We start from the raw sequence: 17,170 nt of genomic DNA, 5'->3' as shown, positions 1-17,170 counted from the left end.
ACAATCACTAAACACACTTGCATATAGAATTAACGTTGTTTCTGTACTTAATTATTATTTCAGAGTATAGCTAGAATGAAACGAAAATAATTACCAATTACACTATTCGGACATTCCATTAATCGTTACCACGTTTCTGTTGATTTATCACCTTCACCTGTTTTCTAACTGAGTCTGTCGTCAGGTGAGAAACATTCAGGTGGGTTCACTTCCTCTGCTGAGATGAGAAAGTGACGTCAACAAGAACAGATTATGACGTATTTCTAAACATATGCACAAGTTCCAACCACAACTTTATCAATCTAACTATAGTTGTCTGTGAATAATTAAAATAATAAGATATGATTGGTGACATAATTTGGGATAGGATGTAGATAATGCTTGAATAACACTCAGCGAATCTGTAAGGAGAAGAATTTTTTTAAAGTCTTCCGCTATTCCATATTGTAAGGCTTTGTATAGGGCGTAACTTTCCGCAGTAAAAATAGATGAATCTATAGGTAATCTAAATTGTTGATAAATGTTTTTCTCTGGGATGTAATAGGCACATCCTACACTATTGTTATTCTTAGAACCATCGGTGTAAATCATTACATGCATTGGCCATTTTTCTCTGTACAATGCATGTAAACCTAGATCTCTGAAGTGGATTGAACATTGAGTATATAATGGAATATCTAGTTGATAGATCAAAGGATGTAAGAGAGTGAAAGTATTAGATCGAAGTTCTGGAAATAAGTAATGACAGTATACAAGGAAATATGAGGTGGTATGAGGATTTATTACATCGGCTTCAGCCCATTGTTTTTGTATTTCAAACAATTTATTAAATGGATGAGGATGATTTTCCCATGATTTAAGGAGGAATTTTATTGTTAATTGAATCCGCCTGTGACTCAAAGAAGTCTCTTTACTCTCCATATAAACACTTACATTGGGGCTTGATTGCATAAGACCTAGACAAATTCTCAATGCTTTTCTTTGTAATATATCTATTTTGTCGAGTAGATTGGATTTTGCTCCCCCGTAGCTGAAAGCTGCATAGTCGAAAAATGAACGAAAGCAATTTCTATAAAAGAGAAGTAAAATTTTTGGGTGGCCTCCCCATTTTGTTGTTGTCATGCTACGAATTATGTTTAAAAACTTTTGACCTTTGTTTAATAAATATAAAATGTGTGTATTCCATGTAAAACGTCTATCAAAATGTACACCTAAATATTTGTGAGAATCTGTCACTGGGATGTCAGAAATTTGTAAAATATTATTGGGATAACTATCTGTGCGTTTGTTATTAAAGCAAATGATTTTGGATTTATTTTCACTAAGGGTTAATCCTGCATTATGAAACCATTCTCTAATGGTGTTAATTAATCTCTGTGTTTTAATTATACCTTGGGTTGCATCATCTGTAGTACAGTAAAAACAGAAATCATCTGCGTATTGTACTAACTGGAACGGATAAAGAGGTAAGGAGTGAATTTCATTTGTGTAAATATTAAATAATAAAGGACTTAAAGGTGCACCTTGAGGAATTCCTATGCTAGTGAAACGAGGGTCACTAATTGTTTCTGAGAACCATCCATATATCTTTCTATTGGAATATAGGTTCCATATGATTAACGATAATTGAGGATGAATGAAAAGATTTTCTAATTTGTTACAAAGCATATGTAAATTGATAGAATCATATGCTTTTTCCACATCTATAAAAAGACTAAAACAGTGTGAACGACTAATTTTGCTATTTTGAATTGCAGTGCTTAGGATAGCTATTGCATCTTGACTGCCATAATTGATTCTAAAGCCAAGTTGAGTAGGATAAAAGAAACGTTGACGTTCTAGTGTCCAGGTAATTCTGAGGTATATCGTTCGTTCGAATATTTTTTCCAAAACTGAAATTAACATTATGGGTCTGTAAGATGTAGCACAATGTGGTGATTTATTTGCTTTTAAAACTGGGAGAACTATATAATCTTTCCACTCCCTCGGTACTATACCGGTACGGAATATGTTATTGTAAAAAGATACAAGAATATCTAAACCTGCTTTAGGTAGATACTTTATGGCTTGGTATGGTATTCCATCTAGACCTGGTGCAGTGGGTTTAATATTATTTATTATGTTTTTTAATTCCTCTGTAGAAATGGGAGGGATTTCAAGTGAAAAGTTAGAAATATTTTCCTCTATTTTTTTATATGGAAGGTGTACTGATGGTGGAGCCAAAAGCATTAAAAATTGGTCTTGCCAACTATTATCTATAGGTTTTCTACGAGGTGGACATGGTTTACGTAAGGAATTAAATTTATGCCACACATTTCGGGATGATTCCTGCATGTCTATTGAATTGCAATATTTAATCCACGCTTCACGTTTTGCTTGTAGAAATATTTTTTTTCCTTGTGCTATTGATTTTTTCCATAATATTCGATTTTCAAGGGTAGGATATGAAGCAAAATGATTCTCACTCCTTTTTCGGTTGGCTTTTGCTGTCTCGCACTCCGAAGTCCACCAATGAATTTTTGGAAAAATTAGTCGTGAAAAATTTACTCTTTTTCGTGAACTGAGAATGTCTAAAACTTCTGTGATATATTGGAGTAGTGTATAGTATGAAACCGATTGAGAGGAATTTATTTGTTCTTTAAGTATATAAGAATCTATTAAAATTGTATATGATTCCCATGATATATTATTAATTTTCCAGCGATTTATGGGAAATAAGATATGTTGAATTGGTTGTGAGGATATAAAATGTGAATGAATATAAATGGGATAATGATCACTACCATACATTTCTTCCGCTGTGGTCCACTGAAATTTTGGTAATAATGATTCTGATATTATAGTGAGGTCTATTGATGAGGGATTATTTCCGTTGCGTGGGACGTGGGTGGGCGATCCATCATTTAGAACAATAAATGAGTTGTTTTCTATCCAGTCGGCAATGCTGGACCCAAGTCTGTCTGATGATTGTGAGCCCCAAATGTTATGATGACCATTAAAATCTCCAACAATGATGTATGGGCTAGGGGTATTTTTTGTCAATGCTTCTAAATCTGACGGTTTTATATTCTGAGAATTGTAATTTGATGGGATATAAATATTGATTATTGTTATTTTTTTCCCCTCTATGAAGATTTGGATAGCACGTGCTTCTACTTTATAATCGCGGAAGAGTTTATGGTGTTTGGATATCTGAATTTCCTGATATGATATTGATTCGTGGACATATATGCTAATACCTCGTTCATTTTCAGAATAGGGTGGGCCTAAACAATTATAATGAACAATTTTGTATGTTTCGTACTGTCTACCCTTAGTTTCCTGTAAGCAAAGAATTAAAGGATGACATTCCGTTATTAATTTCATTAAGTCCAATTTTCGTGTAGAAAAGCTAATAATATTCCATTGAATGAGAAACATCTTCTGTTATGTGTATCCTACTTGTTCTGTTTGAAAGTAAGGTTTTGTAACACATTTAATAGATTTATGGATAGTTCATTGATATGTTGTAAAAGCTGTTTTTGTTGATGTAACTCTTTGAGTTCAACTAGAGTTGACCATAGGAGTGGTATTGTTTTGAGAAGTGAGGTGTAAACTTCGTGAATATTACCGATAGATGAGGGAGGTTGATCAATGATTTTTGTCGACCATTCAGAATGTCGATTGTTCGTAGAATTAGCAGAAGGGAAGATATTTTTCCCTATAGATGAGGAAGGAGTAATATCAGACTCCGTTGAGGAGCTTTCTGCTTTTGATGTTATGTGATCTGGATTATTGGGAACCATATGTCTCGCCTTGTTATGATATTTTCTTTTGTGCTTTGTAGGTTCATTGTTTTTTTTGTGTGCAATATTAGGTATCTCAACTATGTCTGGATGTGGAATTACTTTTGGGTCCACTGTGTCGTGTTCCAAAGAAAATTGTTGTCTTCCTATATTATTGAAAATGGGCTCCACAGTTGTAATGGTTTTTGTGTTAGTAGATGATTGTTCTTGTGAGCTTTTATTTTTTAAGTCAGTGGGTGGTGATCTGGAATATTGTTGAATAGGTGGAAACTCTTTAAAATTAATTGTGGGCTTCAAAATTTCCTCTATGCTAGGTTGTGGAATATAAGTCCCTTCTATCATTTGTTTAGCTTCACGGTATGATAAATTATTTAGAGCCATACGTTCCTGGATTTGACGCTCTTTGTGCCACATTGGGCAATTTTTATCAAGGGCTGAATGGGACCCCTGGCAATTCGAACACTTGGCAGGGAGATTACATGAATCTCCGTGTTTAATTGCTCCACAGGTAGCGCATTTAGACTGTGAACGACATTGGTTGGCCGTGTGAGCGAATCTGAAACAGTTTCTACATTGAATGACTGTTTTCTGTCGGGGTGTTACTTCATATATGCTGCTATTTATGGCTACTTTTTCTGGGAGATGTCTACCTTGGAATGTCAAACACACTAGTTTAGTATTTCGTAGCTGAAACGATCCATCACTTTTCCAAATCTTTTTCTTCATTCGTTTTGCACTAATGATAGGAATGTATGATTGACTGCCATCCACTACGTCTTCCTCACTGACGTCGAATTCTATACCATATATTAAACCTTCTCGTTGAATTAAGGATTGAGGTATGCGAGCCTTAATAGAAAGATGAGATTGAAATTCTTCGTTTTTAACAAAGTTATTCGCCTCCTGAGCAGTGTTGAAATATACTCTTACCCTATTACGACCACCTTGGTCTATATATTTAACTGGAATTTCTGCTTTTCGAAATTTGTTTCCTAGGCTCCCGCCCGCAAGTTTACCAACGTTTCTTCCTGTACCCTCTATCAGAACTATGAAAGGGCCATTACTGTTATAATCGTAGAAGTTCTGAGCCGAGATTCTTGCGTTCGAAGATTTAAGAGAATTATCCATAACTTCTTGATCTTCTTGCTTGCAAAAGAAACATTGACATACAATTCAGTTATGTGAAAGCACATGATATTAATGTAGGAAATGATAGAGTGGACATATACGCTAAACAGGCCAGAGATTTACAACTCATAAGTTTCAATAGGTTAATGTATACTGATTTATTACCACGAGTAAAAATCAAACTTATGGAACAATGGAATAAATGGTGCAAAGATCAATTTAAGTTTGTGGGCAACACATATAGATGGATTGCAGAATTTAAATCTAAAGTCACTTGGTTCAATTCATACACACTCCCACGGCAAGTCATAGTTTTTATTAATAGATTAATAGATTAAGAACAGGACACGTACGTACACCAGCACATTTAGCAAAAATAAAAATTAAAACTCAAGAAAATTGTAAATGTGGCAATAATAATCCTGATGCTCAACATTTAATTCTAGAATGTCCAATCTATTCAGATCAACAAATCATACTCTACAAAGGTTTTCAACGTTTAAAAATTCCATTTCCAATATCACTATCATCCATTTTAACAGATTTATCCCCTTCATTAATATGGATGCTGTATGCATATTCTCGAAAATGTAGACTTGAAATATAAAGTGATTTTTAAGAAACAGCAAAATGGACAAAAAAAAGTGAATTATTTATAATAATTGTTATATATTTGTGATTCCGATTAATTTGTGAGACTAACTGCCAACTTTAGAAGAAAACATTAAAAGAAATAAAAAAACAATAACGATGTCCAAAGTCGACAAGATAATGCTGACAGGGACAAAAAAAAGAAGAAGAAAAAATAGTTGTCTGTGACAGCTTGCACATTATTTGAAGTAACAAACATTTTAAAAATCTTAACTTCTTACAAATATAAAACCTTAAACGCTCAGGTTCGTTACAAATTCAAATTAAATAATTCAAATTTCCTTTATTTTTCTTTTACCAGAACCACCATGATCATTCAATTTTTAGAAAATAATATATTTATAAATTACATGATACGTATTAGCACTACTTCTTATAATGAAGAACATGTTTGAGAAAATAAGGGACATTTTCGCATCACGCCTGCAATACGAAAAAAGTCGGGACAGAGATTAAAAAATGGATTGTTCGGGTCGTCTGGTAACCTTGCATCAATTTATAAACAGTGGCTGAAATTGAGGGAAACGTGGGGGCAGTCCTCTCCATTTTTTGCCCCTGCATTATGGTATCTTAATGCTAAGCCTTTGTCTACAAAAGAGAAAGTAAACTTTCCGTGTACCTCCTACAGTCCAGCAGAATTAACTTGAGAGAAATGGCCACTCTGTGATCGATGGAACTGCGCTCGAATTGGCTACAGCAGGGGACTTCCCGCTGTAACGGTCCAACGGAAACTCTAGAGTAGAGTTTGTAGAGTTTCCATTGGCTCGTTACAGCGGGAAGTCCCGCGCTCTAGTCAATTCGAGCGCAGTTCCATCGATCACAGAGCGGCCATTTCTCTCAAGTTAATTCTGCTGGACTGTAGTTTTGGCACCCAATCACTGCTACTGATTATAAAACTAAATGACCAAATATTACAGAATATTACAGACTACATAAGCCTGCCTCCCTTCACAAACAACTCATTCATTTATGTAAGGACAAAATCAAAATTCTTACAGTATCTACAACATCGTCACAAATTAAATTTTGTTTGCTTTGGACGCCCTTTTATATTTTTACATATTTTGAGAACATGGCCTCAAGTTCCCTATTTCTTTCCCATGTTTGCATCATTCTGTTCGCCCCCTTGGAAACAACGTTCATTTGACTGCACAGGGTGTTTCACAAGTTGTGAGTCAATGTTATTTTGGTAAGTTTCAAGAATTAAAACAGGAAGTGTTATGACATATTTATTATTTATGATAAATCACGTTGGACATGCTTTATTTTTTTTTAAAAAAATGGTTTGTCAAAAGAATTATTGAGATCAAGTTGAATTCAACATAGCTAACTTCGGGACATTCTATTAATTGAGTGCAGATGTCCTACCTGTTTTTAACGCTGCAAATTTCAAGGTAAATTTAAATGTATTTGAGTTCGAAATACAGCAGTGTATGGCGTGTGTATTAACACCATCAAGGTGTAGTTACATATCACCTTGTGAGATCCAGATGGATGTAACTCCAATTTATCAAATAGAGTTCTTCAAAGATACGTTACACAAAACAGACCACCACATTTTTGAAGTTACGTTCCTTTGGTTCTCATATGATAATACAGAAACCTTGTGTCATGAATAAGTGTCCTTACCCCCTCCCTCTTTGGTGAAGACGGTGGCAAGATGCTTAGCAACTCTGAACTAGCATCTCTTTGTCTGTGTAATACAGTCCCAATTGGGGGAACGGAGGACGTTTAAGGTCAAATACAGTTGGCGTATCTTATTTGTAATCAGAACACTCAAGGGTTAGGATGTCAAGTAAATCATGTTTCGGGAGAAGAAATACATGGTAGGAAATTATTATACTGAAGTGAAATGGTCACTTACCCACAAACCTTAAAAATTCTGTTAATTTTGATGGCCACTGCCATCCTCTTCCCATTGAAATCAATATAACTTCGTAAAAATCAATTTTGCGGATAACTGAGTACTTCAGTATAATAATGTCAGGTAAATTAGAATAATGTATGCAATATTTGCTTCATTTGTGATGTGAATGATGAGGTTGCTGTACACAGGGTCGAATTTGAATTCTTTCCTAGCCCAATAGGAAAAAAGCCACCCTTCGAAGACTACTTTTTGCAAATGTTGTATGGAGTTTTGGATTACTAAAGAATAGTTATGCTTGGTTTAATAATAAAAATAGCCAGCTTAAGTGTTAAGTGGTTGACTTTTGATTTCAGCACTAAAGTTTCCAAGTTCCAATGGGCATGAGTGTTCCGGGAGTATCCCTCATCAACTTCTAATCATCATTCATACCCATCTTCTTGCTTAGCCAAAAGTGGCAGAATGCGAAGTAAAATAAGAAAAATATAAATAGTACTCACAGCTAATAAATATGTAGTACTTATAGGATGGAAGGACCCCTAAGGACACTCTAAATTACACTTTTAGGGTATACAAACAAGAACGTATTTAGGGGGGAGAGTCCCTGAACCCGTCGAAAGACTTACTAAGTACAAAAATTAAATAATGAAATAACAAAATAACTAAAATTAAATAATGAAAATGTACTTTGCGTTTAATCGATGGTTATTTACTTCCGCCAATCTCATTGGAAGGTAAGGATTACATTGTGATCATAGGACTTCGAATGACAGCACCAAAGAAGATTTATGCAAGATTTATCACTTACTTATAACGCAAAATTCTTAAATTACCACCAGAAATTTTACTTTTCGTCAACTGGATCTAACGTCCTTTTCTGATATTCAATTCTTCATCTATTTGATATTAATTTCCTTGTCAGGGTTTTTTTTTACACATTTTTCTGACTTTTACACATAAGCTAGATAATAAATATGTCCTGTTATATCACAATTCTTATACCATCCTTTTACCTATTCATGAAATAAAAGTATAATATTAATCTAGTGGAATATTTTAATTAATACTATTTTAATATATATATATATATATATATATATATATATATATATATATATATATATATATAAATGGATTTGTGTGTGTATATATGTATATTTGTTCTGGCATAACCCTCAAACGCCTGGAGAAATTTCAACCAAACTTGGTACACATATGACTTACAATCTGGAAATAAATACTGTGGGGGTAAGACACCCCTGGCACCCATAGGGTGGGGTGGGAAGGGGTGACACATAAAAATAATCGAAAACAAATTATATTAGTTTTCAGGGTCGCTAAGATGAATTGTGACACTCCCAATGCCCTTCAACTCCTAGTTCACCACCTATCGGCATGAGGGGTGAAAGAGGTCACATTTTACACTGTTAGAATTTATTATTTTCCTGTCTAATAGAAGATTTTGATAAAGACCCGGGCAACACGGGGTAATCAGCTAGTTTAATTATAATTATTTCAGCTCAATTATTATTATTATTATTTTGAGACACTTGGTTTTCAGCCCCTTTGAAATATATTTCTAGATACTTGCCTGTCTACAAAATAGGAAAGGGAAGGGGAACACATGGCTATGATTCAAATTAAAACAGTTTCTAATATCACAATCTGCAACTAAAAAAAATGTTAATGGAACAATCAAAATCGGAAAAGGGTTTTGAAAAACTGGTTTTATGAAATTTCACATTATACAAACTCCAATGCGCAGGCAGTTTTTCCAAAGGCAAGTTCCTTACGTGGGAATTCCACACAAAAGAACATAACTTTCACATTTCAACTTTTCACAGAAATAACTTACAGCAGTGTTTCTCAACAGCCAGGTCATGCAGTCAATTGTACAGAGCTACGAGAGGTTCTGAAGTTTGCAACTTGCAGCCCGAGCTGGCAACCAGCGTGAAAGACTGCATTTCATTCAACGTTCACTAGCGATAAGAGGATTTCTTTTGTCAGTGCTGGTGAGGATTGCGAGAGGAAATTCTTCCTTGTGCAGATTCCAAATTTGAATTTTGAAGGTTGGGTCTTTCTGGAGTTAGGACAGAAAGAGTGAAGCAACTTGCGGCCTGAGCTGGTAACTACCTGGGAAGGTGGCTTTGACTGTGATAACCAGAAATCCTTTCACAACAGTTGCGGCACATTGCTTCCCTCTTTCAAATTTGGAGGCTGACGGACGGGGACCACAGTCATTTTAGATTATGCATCATTTTTCATTAATAAATACAGCATGAGCACAAAAACACTCCCTGGTTTTGAAAGGGTATAACTTTAGTACCAAAAGTAGTATTCTACAGAAATGTTCACAGTAGTTGTAAAAACTCATAAAGTTTTCGTGGTGTTCATTGGAATTACAAAAGCTCAATGTTCGCGCCACCTGTTATGCGGGAAACATCAAGACAATAATCCAGTTGCAACCACACCTTCTCAAGCGTATCCAGTGTGATGAAGTTGACAGCTGTACTGATGCGTTCCTGAAGATGATTCAAGGTTGTGGGTAGTGGAGGTACATAGACCTAGTCCTTCATGAACACCCAAAGGAAAAAGTCACAAACTATCATGTCCGGTGATCGTGGGGGCCACTTGCATAGATTTTGATCATTGGGTCCAGCTCATCCTATCCAACGGTGTGGGAGGTTGTCATTCAGAAAGCTGCATACAGATTTATGTCAGTGTGGGGGTGCTCCATCTTGTTGTAGAATGTAGTCACCTCTCTCTGCAGCAAGTTGAGGAATTAACCAGTCACGTAGCATTGTTAAGTAGCTTTCACCTGTGATTGTTGGCCCCTCAAAGAAGAACAGACCGTACACTCGATGCTCTGACACTGCACAAAAAACATTCACCTTGGGTGAGTGGCATGCAGATGCTCGCTTCCCCAGATCCTAACATTATACCTGTTCACTTTTCCACTCAAGTGGAAGGTCACCTCATCACTAAAAATGATCTGTCAGAAAGGTTTCATCATCCTCCATTAAAGTGTGGATAGTCTCGCAAAACTCACGTCGCTTTACCTTGTCTTGTGGATATAACTTTTGAACCAATTGCAGCTGTCACGGGTGAAAATGTAAATGCTTCTGTAAAATCTTGCTTACAGTAGTTTGTGGCACCTGCAACTGCCTGCTGGCTTGCCGTGTTGATTTTCTGGGACTGCGTACAAAGGCTTCTCGCACATGCTCCACAATTTCCTCAGAGATGGACGGTCGGCCACAATGTTCTTTCCTTTGATCACAAATGCATCCTCTCTCAACAAATGTTTTATGCCACTGCAAAATGGATTTGTGTGTAGGTGGATCAACATTAAACTTCCGTTTAAATGCACGCTGCACTCTCACAACACTGCTTGTTTTGGCAAATTCTAACATGCATCAGCTTCTTTGCTGCGGAGTGAACGCCATTTTCGATGTTACTGCCCTCTAGCTACCGAATTCACAACTAGCGATTCTGAAAAGAAAGATATTACAATATTTTGAATTAACTGAGCTTTGGATATCCATTTTATCAAAATATTCAAGTAACTATTAATTTTATGACATCTTGAAACCAGGGAGTGTTTTTGTGCTCACGCTGTATATTGAAGTCGAAATATTTTGGTTAATTGGAACTTTTCAGTGTGTCTGAAATGGAACAATCCAATGAAAATCAGCACTTACAAAATTAATTTAATGATGTTGGAGAAAATAAATGATTCCATTAAATTCTTTCATTGCCAACTAATTTAAATCAAATTTTATATTTTCCCAAACACCCTAGACATGATCAACCTAATACTCTCTATGATTATCTATTATCTATGCCATCATTTATTCATTAGTATTAAATTAATTAATGAATCAAGTTTAAAAAAAATAATAAGCTATATACGAGTAACATTGTTGGGATTGGCTCATCAACTTTTAAAAAACAAATTTACCGGGCCATTGGCTCACGAAGGTTGAGAACCACTGGCTTAGAGTTAAAATGTAATATGTGATAGTAAATTTTTGGGCCACATTATAGGGCAATTTTGCTGTCCTTAGGCATGGCATGTGCCTAAATAGGGTTTGGCTGTAGACGGATGTTTGGTGCCTGAAATCCAGTGGACGAGGCAGAAACTGTGGAGATCAACCACATTTTGGATGTCCATCAGAAAGGCTTTCTGGATACACAACAATGTAGAACAATATGCAGGGGATGGATAAAAATATGGAAACACCTGCTGTAGTTAATAAGGTCCAGGACCGCCTTTAGCTTCCAAAACAGTCTGCAGTCTCCGAGGAATAGACAAATACAAGTCCTGGATGGTGGATAATGGGATCTTGCACCTTTCTTCATGCAAAACATGGTCAGAATCATCCTCAGTATCGTTCTGTCTCTGTCACTCAGTGTACATTTTCGTCCACGCAGGTATTTTTCTGATGATGTCTCTCCGGACACACTATTATGTCATCATGATCTTGGATAGAGTTCCTCTCGATACGCCAAATAACATGGCTACTTTGGTAACCGAGGTCCCTTGCAGGCGGACACCAACAATTGGCCCTCTTTGAAACACTGTCAGCTCGGACATGATTCAGTATCTACTGCACGGCACGCTATCTACAGCGAAACTGTCGACTCCTACTAGTCAGACAGGGTCCTATCTCACGGCGCAAAACAAAAGAATGTCACACCAAGTCAGATTTAAAGTGGAAAAATTGTGTCGATATCACCGGTTCTGATGTCATGGTGTTTCCATATTATTGTCCATCCCCTGTATATACATGCTCTTGTACCACAAAAGTTCAGCCAGAGGGCACCACATTACCTGTCTGCAAGAAATGGATCAGAAAGAATGACTGCTTGCATGTCCCAGAAGCTGGTACTCAGCTTAAAATCTAACCCACACATTCAGAGGTTACAGGAGCGTAACAGATGGTACTGCACCCTTAAATCTCCTGGATTCATACTCATACTCCTTGTACTTTGGCATGAAGTATGATGGCAGTCACAACAAACTTAGTGGTGTATTTAAAGCCCACATGATTACTGGCAACAGATGTACACAACACATTTTCTAAGAGTAAGAAATATACTGTGGAAGTGTTGCCATCTCTCAAGAAACTAACTGAATTTGAACCACTCCATAGGCGCAGCAAGAAAGTTCTTAAAGTAAGGGTGTGGGGTTCAACTACTGAAAAAGTATTTTGACTGCAATTATGAGTATGACAATTGAGCGAATGATCTATTTGCTTCATGAAAATTAAATCCAAAGGGAAGTGGGGCGTTCTGACCCCCATAACACGCTCCCTTCAGTGCACATATAGCTCTGTTGTCATATTTATCAATTTGCTCCACCCTATGCACATCCAAGTATTCATAACATTTGAATTCCGTGATAGTTCGTAAATCTAAAGTCATTGGCTTCAACCTTACAAAAGAGAAACAAATGCAATCTGCAAATTTATGATTCTATTGCAAAATGATACAACAATTATGAGAATCGATTGGATTTTATTTTTGTTTCTTAGCATCGCTTTTCTGCCATTTTTTGGGTAAAGCAACAATGATGAGTGATGATGTAATGAAACTGATGGAGGAATGATTCAAATCCGTGTCGCTTGGCATCAAAGCATGCTGTGCTAACCATAACGGAAGGGAAGTCAGCTTATAAGAATGGAATTCGAGGTTAATAAAATTACACAACCTCATTTGGAATGTATACATTTTATATTCTCATAATTTTCATATTTTACAAGGAAATATAGTTTTTTTAATATTGCACTTGCTGCACAATACAATAAAATAATGGCTATCCTGCAGCCAATGATATTTTTGTAACAAAAAAAGTATCATACATTAGGTTCCATTCATACCAATCTTACATTACTTCCATTGCAGGCTCCAGGCCAGTTTGCACAAGGCAATACCATATTTTTAAAGCTGGTACAGAAATATAATTCATATTTTCACTGATGATCGATAGAGCTACAATATCACAGCATAAAGCTTCTCGATACCCAATTTACAACAATCACCATACTTAACAACATTTTTGGCTGCTTTGGATAAAGAAAAATAATTATCTAAAATTACGAAAGGCCATATTTTTTTTTTGGAGATGAATACTTAACAATGGTTGTACTTTTCAAAAGCATAGATTCATATGATCTCTGAAATGTTTGTCTTTGTAGCGCACAGGATGTAACCTTTACTGGACAGGACTCCGCGACATTTGATGTGCACTTGAAGCCTTATCAACCAGTACATCTGAAGCTGGAATGGAGATTTTTCAGGGCTGTCGCACTTGAAAACCTCATGCAATGCTGACTGCGGTAGGATCTCTGCAAAATAAATACATAGTTTACTATTTCCATGTGCTAAACATGAGCTACATAGCAAAATGTTATAAAATTTTCCCCAAATTTATTTTTATGAATTGGTCCCCTCAAAAACAAAATCAAGGTTCCTCTGTATGTACATAACAGAAATTTAATAAGCACTTTTCTGGGATCAGCAGGGAATTTCATTTTGACGAGCTCGTGGGCAGTGAAAATATTTTCAAGTTGGCTCTACCTTCGTAGTCGGGGATTCTCTTGCAGAGAGTGAATATACATATGGGGCATTCCAGCATTACACGTGACATTTTGCACATAAAATATAAGGTTCTAAAAAGAAATTGGATTAAAATATTCAACTGAACTGATTTCATAGAATTATGAAGTGTTTTGTGGTGTCTGCTAACAAATTTAAAAAAACTTGTGTATGACGACATAGCCTGAAAAATCAAAAGTATTAACGAAAATGTGTTACATGTGAGTTTAAAAATGTAGCAAAATTTGCCAGAATGCTCCTAATGCGTCGTCGGTGGAAGTTCTGGGACATCTTGATTGTCACCTGTCACTGACCGACCCGGAACTTTTGAAGTAATTGTGCAACTGTCACATGCGACACTGGATCTCGTTGTGGGTGACATTGATTAAAATAATTTGAAATGCCATGTGAACATCTCTCCCCAGACAGCAGTATGATCTCGATGCGTTCCTCATGCGTTAGGAGCATTCTGGCACTGTTTTCTCACACCTGCAAAGCAAGACATTTTGTTACAATCATGCAGTCATAGCTTTTTACTGGTTAAATATACAAGTTTCACCATTGCATTTCTTGAGAAATTCTAGCCGGATTTGATATATCACATTACCACCTTTCCATTAAAAAAAAAAAATAGTTAAATTCAAAATGCAGGCATCCGCTTGGAACACATTAATATGGTTCCTCCTTGGCCTAACCTGTTTCTATCATAACCAATTATACCCAGCCTAACTCCTTTACATTGTATAGGGGGGGTGGGGTGTTAAAGGACTTTCGAATCATCCTGTACCCAAAATTGAATAAAAGATTCCTTTCTTTGCTATTGTTAATCCAACAAAATCATCTTATGCGCAAGGTAGAAATAATAATACTAATAACCCATGGCTCGACAGCCCTCGAAAGGGCCTTGGCCTATCTCCTGACTGACTTAAATATGCACTTTAAAAACCCGTTTAATTTATAAATGATGTATATTACAAACTATGAAAGATTACATGCCAGGCAATGAATATACATTATTCTGAATGCTCATTCGCTACACATTTTTTTTTTAATGTGGTTCTGCGTTAAATGAAACACAATACATTACAGCAACATCATGATTGCATTTGATAAATAAATTGTCGTAAATTTTCGAACTTGAAAGTCCTTCTGTTTCAGCTAGAATAGTCTTGTATTCAGAAAACACACGTTCCACTACGAAAGATACAAGTGGACTGTATTTTAGGGCAACAAAGTCAGACACATCAAGTTTCAGATCATCCACACGTTGTCCATTTGTATGCAGACTTTTGCAAACTTTCACCATTGTTGCAAACCCACTGTTATTTTTCAATACTGCATCCAATTTCTGTACATACACAGGATTTTCAACCTGGGCGAGGCCCTCTTTAACGTCTTCTATAATTTTGATGCTTGTTTGAAGTTGTAAACCCTTTGTTTTCTAATCGACAAATGGAATCTTTCACGCTAGACGTACTTGCCACATTTCATACAATCCAGGAAAAAGGAAAGAAGAAAGACAGAGAAAAGATAACCAAAAGAGAAGGGAAGCGAGTAGAAAAATAAATACAGTATATGCTCGGTGCTGGTTGTGGGTACAAAATTATGCACATCAACAACTTATTTTCATACAAATATGCACCTGCATATGAAATATGCATTTATAGTTAAAAATCCTTAAATATGCATTTGCATATGCAATACGCAAAATTATCCGAGCCCTACACATCACTCTTCTGGTTTTTGAACTTCAATTGTGATTCCGACAATGAAAATGGCTAATGAACTCACGATAGTGATGAGTAGCGAGAGGAAGTTGATGACCTAAAAAATGTAGGTATATGACCTACAGAATGTCCTAAAAAAATGAGAAAAAATGACGTAAAACTGCAAAAAATGACCATTAAATTTGTTAGTTTCAGGTTAAAAATTGAAATGAAAAGGAACTTAAACAAACTGCAATCTTTTGCACATGATACTACATGCACATTCAATCAAAATGTGCAACGAGGATTTCCAATGGAAACAACCGAATAATTTTTAAACAATTTAATGAAACCGAATAATTTTTAAACAATTTAATGAAAAAGTCGGATACACTGAATGAATTGGTGTAAAATGCATTAATTTCCCACATCTGTGCTTGTAAATTGCAATCTTGCGAGATATATATAGGCCTATGTTCACCTTGGTGAAAAGACTCAAGAATATTACCGAAATGAAAAAAGTGATAAAATATAACGAAACAATACACCGAATAAAGCGAAAAATGACAAAAATTGGGGAAAATGACCTAAAATCTGAAAATTGGCAAAAAATGCACTTTAAAATTATATTTTTTCGGTTCTAGACAAAGTGTAATATTGTGTATATTTAATGGGCATCGTGTCCGAGATGTCAGAAAAGAGATGACATTTCATCAACTTCCGCTCCCTAGTGATGAGGGACAGTCATAAACATTCATAGTGTACTCGGAATATGAAACTGCCTGTATATATGATTAAAATTAAAACAGTTAAAATATAATACATACAAAAAAATATAATACATTATTTCATGACTGTGATTAAAACATTTAAATTAAACATCGAATAATGCCTACCTTTGCTTTCTCCTTGTCCTGGTTGTGGCAAACAAAGCAAGAAAACTTATCAAATTAACAATATATTTTTGAAGCATATACGTACAATCAAAATGTAACAAGAACTTGCTGCATCGAATAACAGCATTCTTAAGGCTTACTTGACTTTTATCCTACATCAGAAATAAAAGTTCGGAACAATTATAACTTAACATTTGGAACGATCGTAACTTTACATGAAGTTATGGCTCGGATAGGGATTGAACCTAGTATTCCTAGGAACCTAGAATTCCATGCCAATGGTCTTCCATTGAACTACCAAACCGAAGTCTGGTCTCCCCACAATTCTACAACTTAGGTTTCTGAGCGAGTTTCAATGAGTAAGGGGTTGGACGTGATGGCTTGACAAAAATACTCCGGTTCAATTCTTCAGGTTATAATTATCCAGTATGCAGAAATTTCAGTGAAAAATAGATAAAATCATGATTCTTATTTAAAAAAATAATTTTTGATGTTTTTTTTAAATTTATTTTTTCTTGAATGTACGCATTGCTTGCATTGTAG

At 35.6% G+C, this 17,170-nt stretch overlaps 1 protein-coding gene across 2 annotated transcripts in view; it reads right to left on the bottom strand.

The window, feature by feature from the left end:
• Nucleotides 1-13,148: 13,148 nt before the first annotated feature.
• Nucleotides 13,149-17,170, bottom strand: part of Gclm (Glutamate-cysteine ligase modifier subunit) — a 30,258-nt gene continuing 26,236 nt past the window's right edge. Inside the window, exons 6-7 of one of the 2 annotated variants that reach the window (XM_083113102.1) lie at nt 16,628-16,645; nt 13,149-13,775 (exon numbers count right to left, since the gene is read on the bottom strand). In XM_083113102.1, the coding sequence (XP_082969228.1) occupies nt 13,594-13,775; nt 16,628-16,645 (200 nt within the window). In that variant the 3' untranslated portion in view covers nt 13,149-13,593. The remainder of the gene's footprint in view (nt 13,776-16,627; nt 16,646-17,170) is intronic. The other variant, XM_083113103.1, reaches the window with a different exon arrangement.

Source organism: Lepisma saccharinum, chromosome 27, assembly GCF_977018435.1.
Source record: "Lepisma saccharinum chromosome 27, izLepSacc3.1, whole genome shotgun sequence".
Taxonomy (NCBI): domain Eukaryota; kingdom Metazoa; phylum Arthropoda; class Insecta; order Zygentoma; family Lepismatidae; genus Lepisma; species Lepisma saccharinum.
This window is presented reverse-complemented; position numbering and strand designations above follow the sequence as displayed.